General features: G+C 37.3%; 1 protein-coding gene across 1 annotated transcript; it reads left to right on the top strand.

Moving 5' to 3' along the window:
• The first annotated feature begins 213 nt into the window (after positions 1-213).
• Positions 214-7,315, top strand: spry2 (sprouty RTK signaling antagonist 2). Its single transcript, XM_053476589.1, has 2 exons — positions 214-442; positions 5,178-7,315. Exon 2 carries the CDS (start codon positions 5,236-5,238, stop codon positions 6,214-6,216), a length of 981 nt encoding a protein of 326 aa, XP_053332564.1. The 5' UTR covers positions 214-442; positions 5,178-5,235; the 3' UTR covers positions 6,217-7,315.
• The last annotated feature ends 403 nt before the right edge of the window (positions 7,316-7,718 follow it).

The raw sequence follows: 7,718 nt of genomic DNA, 5'->3' as shown, positions 1-7,718 counted from the left end.
ATTTCCCTTGAAGTTTAGAACAGGATCACATTTCCGGGTCATAGTTGAAACCCTTCGCGTTTGGATTAACATTATTTTCTGGCGATGTGCTTTCTGGCGATGTGGCAATCCCCTGTGCCTGTGCGCGCGCGGACCGGATGCGTTACATCCTGCGGGACAAAGAGCTGCTCTGTCGTCTCACCCCCAACACCCCCCCCCCTCCCCATCCCCACACACACAAACACACGCACACACGCGCGAGCGCGTGTTTCTTTCCTGCACTTGGACTTGGGCCGCCATTTGTAACATTTTACAGCTCCAGCTGTTTTTAAATAAAAAGTGATTAAAAACACAGACATCTAGTTACTCTGCTTTGTGCTAGAGGATGTATTAAACTTTCTACTTTGGACACGCACGCACATACGAACGAACACACACACGGGCTTGGTGTGTTGAAATTACGGTAAGTTTTTAAAGTTCTATATTTAAGCATGTCTTTCGTTATAAACAATTAAAACAGCTGTTTTTGTGATATTAGCATTAAAATGATTCCGTCAAGATTTTTTTAGAAATAAAAAACCCTCCGCGCGCTTAATTCTGACACGAGTAAAAGATCGCAGGAGTGTGTGCGCGCGCGTGTGTGTGCGTGCGCGCGCGTAGAGATGGGAAGTTTAGCCTGAATAGTTGAATGAGTATTCATGAACACGTCGCAGTGCATTATGGGTGTTATGATTATTATTTGTGTGGATTTTTAACATAGAATGTAAGAGCAGTTCCACAGAGTGGATCTATGTCTGCTTATTTGTCTCTTTGCCTGCCTGTTTGTCCCTCTTTCTGACCCACTGACTGTACACAGAGGACATTCTGTTCCTCTATCTCTTTTGGAAGAGTCTGAGCATCTGCCTCTTTATATCTCTGTCTCAATGACTATCTTTCTTCTGTCTGACAGAATGCATGTCTCTTGGTCTGTCTCTCTCTGTTTCTGTCTGGTTGACAGGCGGTCTCTCTCTCCCTCTCTCTGTCTCTTTCTGTATGTCTGTGTAATAAATATATAGATGGATAATGATGTCAGTGATGCGGCATGGATATAATGCTACTGCAGATATCCTCTCCCATCTCCTAAGGGGCTCCAGGGGCTAGGGTTTAATTCTAATTCTAAGCTCATATTACTGTCTGTACAAAGTTTCATGTGTTCACACTAACTCATAATAATAAGCCATATTAGTAAGTCACAATAATATATCAAACTTACACCCTACTATAAAGATAATAAATTAACTTATAATATATATATTTTTTAAAATTCTTGACTAGAATTCTAGCAGGTAAAACTAACATAAAAGTCTACCCATAGAAAAGGATGCAATGGGCCTTAAAACTCAACATAAAAAGCAGTTTTTGAAAGTATACTTACTTAAAACATGCTTATTAATAGTAACAGTGATAATAACACAAGTCATGCTTTTCCCACCAACAGCTTTTAACAAAAACAAACACTTAAGTACACTCTTTCAATGAGAGCAAGGTAGTGAGTGACAGTGAAGTAAAAGTATAACTGTAGAGTGAAACTTAGCAATTAACAGCAATCCTCGTGAGTTATACAGTTGATCGCCTACCTAGTGAATAAATGGTAAACTAGTGAATGAAAGATTGACCTAGCAAGTAATATCTAAACTAGCAAGAGCAATGTAAGTGAAAGGAAAATTAATGAGTTTAAGGAAAGCTAATGAAAGGTAATTTAGAAAGTGAAAGATATATAGTAAAGATGTATAAGATAATAAATTAAATAAATAAAAGCTAACTATGCGAGTGCAAACCTAGTGACTGACAGCATGTCTAGCAGGTAACTACTAAACTTGCCAGTTTAAGATAAATGAAAGTTTAAAAAGGCAAGTGAAAGATACTGTAACAGGGTGAATGTTAACCTAGATAGTAAAAGTAAATGTCAGACCACCAGACTCATTAGACCATATGACTTTTTTCCATTGCTCCACAATCCAATCTTTACACTACCTTACATCACCTAGCAAATTGCAGCCTTTTTAATGATCAGCCTCACTAACAAGTTTTTCTAAAACAAAAAATGTATAGTGAATGTTTTACTTTTAACAAATGCATATGTCCATATGTTAATTAATCTAAAGATAAATCTAAATATTTGTATTTACAATATAAGTAATTTAACAGTAAGATGTTTTATTTTGTTGATTTCTAATGCTGTGCGCAGCATGTTACTTTTTGATAAAATGTTGATTTGATCTTTGACTAAAGATATGATCCCTATTTTCTCTATCGAGAAAGAAGGGTTCACCTAGCTGTGCAAAAATGTAACAGTGCAGTCTATAGCAAATAGTACACACAGTGTGTGTTTTTTTATACATACAGGAGTCCAACAAGAATTCAAATGTTAATTCATTCTGTAGATAATTTTGTGAGAAAAAAAATATTCCTATATTTTGTAGCACTCTCCTAGCACTTGTAATCTCACTTCTGGGGCACTCTTGGGCACTCCCCAAAGTCGCTCCACTGTTTCTTGCTGATCTCATGGACCCTGGACGACGACAGCTATGTTGCCTTTAAAGAAATTGTGAAGAAATTCTTTGCTGTGTTACTTTAAATACACTATGCGGTACTTATAATTTTCTCATAACTTGCTCATGATGCTCTCACCTAGTTATCCTCATAGTTGCGGGCTGCACATTAAGCAATCTCCATCACTCCTCGTTCCCGTACAAGCGCGCCTTATTCTAGACAAGATTGGCAGATACTCCTCATTCTCGCCATATGCTCACCATACATTCGCTGAGAACTCATTCTTCTCATTAAAGTTCTTCTCAAATCCACACACCCACCCTTTCCAGATCTCAAGGTTGCCAGTTTTCTATAACTGACTAACGCATAATAGTAAGTCATTATAATAAATAAAAACTTACACCCTACTAGAAAGAAGCAAATTGCCAAAAAAATAGTATTGGGCAAAAAGTTCAAGTAAAACATTTCTTGGAAGATAGAACTAAGATAAAAGTCTACCTATAGAAAAGAATGCAATGGGCCTTTAAACTCAACAAAAATGCAGATTTTTTAAAAATTGGAATTACTTCGCATCAATACTTAAGGCAAATAATTATTCTTGTTATTTTCTCAATAAGCATTTTAATTAAACTGAAAATATTTAAAATGTCCTATTAAGACTAAGACATTTACATGTATTTTTAATGCCTTTTTTTAAATGCAAAGCATGTTTGACAGGATTGGTTTTCTTTTAATGAAATACTTGGAAGAATACTAGGGAAAAAATCTTTTTCACAATTTATTAAATAATTTTATTAAAAAAAAGGAATTGAGGCAAAAAAAAGATGACACAGTGAATAAAATATGACCTTGAGTTAACGATAGCCTAGCAAATGAAGGATGACATCGAACATGAAGGATAATATATCAAATGTAAGATAACATGGACACAAAGAATAAAATAATGAGTGAAATATAGTAAACAACAATGAATTGGAATGATGAGTAACAATAGTATAAAAAGTAAAAAGTAATTTTATGAGTGAAAGATAAACTGGAGAATGAAAGATAACTTTGTGAATAAAGGATAACTCCTTTATTCATGATAAAAGGTAACATAGCTAATGAAATATACAGACCTAATAGGTAAAGGAGATAACCTGAAGAGTGAAAGAGAAGCTAAGAAGAGAAAGGTAACGGACTGAATGAAAGATGACATACACCGTGGAAGGAATTTTCTATTAAGGAGTAATAGAAAATGCAACTAGTAATGGATCCTTTAGAGAGTAAAAGATAATTAAATGATTGAAATTCATTTAAACTTAGTAAAGGTGCTTTTAAACTATGGACTTGACACACCTGAGTAAACTTGACCTCGAAAGTCTTGTTGTTTGTATAATGTGAACACTCTGTACTGTGTCAGGGCACAGATCAGCATACTATGTTAAGTTTCAAGTCCACTAGTGGTATGAAGTACAGTGTTGCGCTCTCAGGCACGGTTCAATTTAAATATCAAACCCAGCCTTTTCTATATGTAAGTGGACAGCTGGTTATATCTGGATATCATCAATGCAATGTCTTCTCAGCCATGGCTAATAAACTAAGAAGACAGGTGAAAGGGACAGTTTCCTCTAAGATATACTTAATAGTAGGCATAGCATGAAGGTTGAATTCTTTGTACTCTTCTCTTTGTGTTTATTAGTGAGTCATAAACCACCTAGATGCATACTGCCACCTTCTGTGTCACATGTGCACACTGGTGGTACTAATGTCAAAGCTGGCCACCAGGGAAAAGGGTGCTGGCTAGGCTAGATTTCACTTAGGCAGGTGCAATCATACCCAGGCACTGTACAAAGCAAACGCGCCTAGTGTGAAAGCACCCTCCCTAAGTGAAATCTAGCCTAGCCAGGCAAAGCTAACAAGGCAAACAGGGCTACTGTGTAAGTCTGTAATTGGCTGGTTGCTACATGGGGTATCTCAAGTGCAGTCTCAAAATGAAGGCTGCTAATTAAGTGTGCTCTTTAGAATGTTAGGTCACACCTAATGTAGAATTATATGGATAGTCTCAGAACATGTGAGATCAAAACATTAACATCTGATTAAAACATTTTCTACAAATTGTATATGGCATTCTCAGTATATTAATTAAAAGTTTTGTGTACATCATCACTAATATTAGGTGAAGACGGAAAGAGCGAAAGCCATTAACGGTGGTGGGAGAGCAGTGCACAAAGAACCCTGTGTGTGCATGTGTCCTCAGTATTTGCATGAATTTGTTTATTCGCCTCTTCTGTTTGCTTCTGTTCATACAGACATTTTTCTGTACATTAAAAATCAGCTTAACTTAAGCAATAGATCCTGAAACAACAACTTGACTCAGGCTAATTTGTCTTTTTGTGTAAAAAGTATGTTTTTCTCACTAATTGTGGCCAAGAACTGTCAATTCAGTTTACAATTTTAATCTTTCAGAAAATGTTTTTTTTTATCAGAAAAATTGTTAATAATGTTGAGGCTTTAATGCTGCCACTGTTCTTGTGCAGGATTTGTTTTTGAGTGAAATAGATACCAGGCAAGCTTCTCTCATTTACATCCCTATGCTGATTAGTCAGCTTCTGTTGGTTACAGTCATGCTGATTTGCATGTACAGGGACAATGACATTGCATTTATTGCTCTGTTCCCCCTGCAGGACTTTCAGATGTGTTCACTTCGCTCCCGAGTGCTTCACATCCTCTTATTGAGCAACAATGGAGCCAAGAGCCCAGGACAGCGGCAGTGGCCTTCTCTCGCTCCACCAGATCCAAGCTGTCCACTCCTGCAACGAATACACAGAGAGTCCCATGACCTGGCCACGCCCACAAATGCCTGACCCCACCCCAGAGGAAGGTGCTGTGCCTGGTCCAGATGATCAAACTCAGGATTCTTCAAATTCACCTCAGAGTGCTCAGAGGTCCACTGACACTGGACCATCCTTGGAGCATGGGACTGTGGAACACAGTGGTGAAACTGTAGTAAAGGAACAGGCAGAAAAATGCGAACAGGACGTGGAGAAGGGACTAACTCAGGAGCTCAGCTTCCAGGAAAATGTTGGCAAAAATTTGTCAGCAGTAGAGGAACAAACGAACACTGAATCAAAACAGGAAGTGTTAGACTTGAGTGGAAGTTCTGTCCCAGAACAGACAAGTCTAGGATCTGTAGGTGAACTAGATGTTGCAATACAGGAGCAACCCAAGAGCTGCGACTCAAAACAGGAAGAGACAAAGCTGCTGGGAAATGCTTCCACAGATCAAAAGCATTTAAAATTGGAGCCAAAACAGGAAATGACAAAGCAACACAACAGAAAGCACCCAAGCCCATGTGATCGCTGCAATCGCTGCAAGTGCAAGGACTGCACTGCTGCCACGCCTCTTCCATCTTGCTGGATGTGTGGGCATCGCTGCCTGTGCTCAGCCGAAGCACTAGTGGAGTATACCACATGTGTGTGCTGCCTTAAAGCGTTGCTCTACCACTGCTCCAGTGATGATGAGGACTCCAGTGCTGATGCCCCGTTTTCCTGTCAGGAGTCCCGACGGTGTACACGATGGAGTATGGCAGCAGCCATGGCATTCGTCCTGCCGTGCCTACTGTGCTATGGCCCCGCTCGAGGCTGCCTGGCTCTCTGTCAACTTTGCCATGACCGCCGGACCCATTGCAGATGCAAGAGTCAACATGTGGCACACCAGTTATGATTTTGTTGTTGTTGTTGTTGTTATCCACAGATGGAGGTGAGGTTTTTAATGTTTGTTGTCTGTGTCAATTTTTTAATTAACCTATGTGGCCATGTGACTTATACTTTTTTAGTTAAGACTTAATATTATTCAGTTGTCACTCGTTATTTTTAACTTATTTGTGATTGTTAATGACTTTCAGCACTGTAGATTAAGCTTGTTTTCTTGTTCGTTTTTTGCTGACACAATGTAGTTTTGACACTGTAATGGGAAGCAGTGAAACTCAGTGGTTCCCTTTGACACATGACTGGTTATTTTTAACTCAGGAATTTTTTTTTTTTTTTTATTTATTCTATTTGCCTCTTGAATCTAATGTTTTTTAATTCAGAGATGTGAATCTTTTTAAGGGTTTGCATTTTGCTGGTTTATTCATTTTTTTTAAGCTAAAGTAAAAGTACCAGCAATATATAAATATATAACCAGTAAATATAACCAGCAATAACGAATTTTACACATTTTACAAATTACACCTATTGGTAAATTAGTGATTTGATAATGTTCTTAGAGATGGCTTTATTTTTTATAAATTTGAGCTGTGAAAGTGTCATGTCTTACCTGGAATCCTCAACAGATCTTTATATATACCACATTTCTGGTGCATTTCTATTTGTAAAATTGTACAGTGGATTTTTATTTTATTTTTAAGGATTTTTTTTGCAAACAAATATTTATTTTACAGAGAAACAAGTCATACTAACATCGAGAAATATAAATGGTGTAAATAATGCAAATAAGATTGGCATTTGTAAAACTTATATTCATATAGTGAATATAAAAAATATTAACATTGTTTAAATTGAACCACTTTGTTTTCTCAAGATCCTTTTCTTTTGCTGCTTTCTTAACATATAATTAAAAGGATGGATTGTGGAGTATAGTTGCATTTTGTTGCTGAGATTACCTCTTGGGTCAGGTTTCAGAGAACAAAATAGCCAATAAAACACTTGGTACATGCACAGCCACACATATGAACACTGTGGTGGTTTTATCTCTTATTACTAACTGATTCACATTGATGTGAGTTATGGAAAATAAAACAGTTGTGATCTGCTTTAATTGACACTAATGTCATAGACTCTGTGTGCTGTGTTAGGTGTTAATTAAATTATTGCCAGTGTGTAAGGATACAACCTAATCTTTAACAAATATTTATGAACTTGGGAAGTGGTGTCACTTTTTCTAGAACACAGCCTGTTGGCTTTAAACGGCATAATTTATGGTAGGCTTCTGGTAGGTTGATGTAAGGTCTAACCTTTCCTTACATGTTGGTCCACAGCCAAAATAATTCCAGCAACATTGCTACAAATCTCACTGAATAAAAGACATTTCAAACCAGAAGCCTTGACAAATTACATGTTCTATCCTAAATGAGAGAATACTCAGCGGTGTAATGAATTCATTTGGCAAACATGAAAGCTAAACAATGAGCCATCTATCTCACCCAGTCAAACACAAAGTGTACC

The sequence above is a fragment of the Clarias gariepinus genome, chromosome 18, assembly GCF_024256425.1.
Source record: "Clarias gariepinus isolate MV-2021 ecotype Netherlands chromosome 18, CGAR_prim_01v2, whole genome shotgun sequence".
Taxonomy (NCBI): domain Eukaryota; kingdom Metazoa; phylum Chordata; class Actinopteri; order Siluriformes; family Clariidae; genus Clarias; species Clarias gariepinus.
This window is presented reverse-complemented; position numbering and strand designations above follow the sequence as displayed.

Coding starts and splice junctions, on each gene's coding strand:
- spry2 (XM_053476589.1), top strand. CDS start 5,236: ATGGAGCCAAGAGCCCAGGACAGCGGCAGTGGCCTTCTCTCGCTCCAC.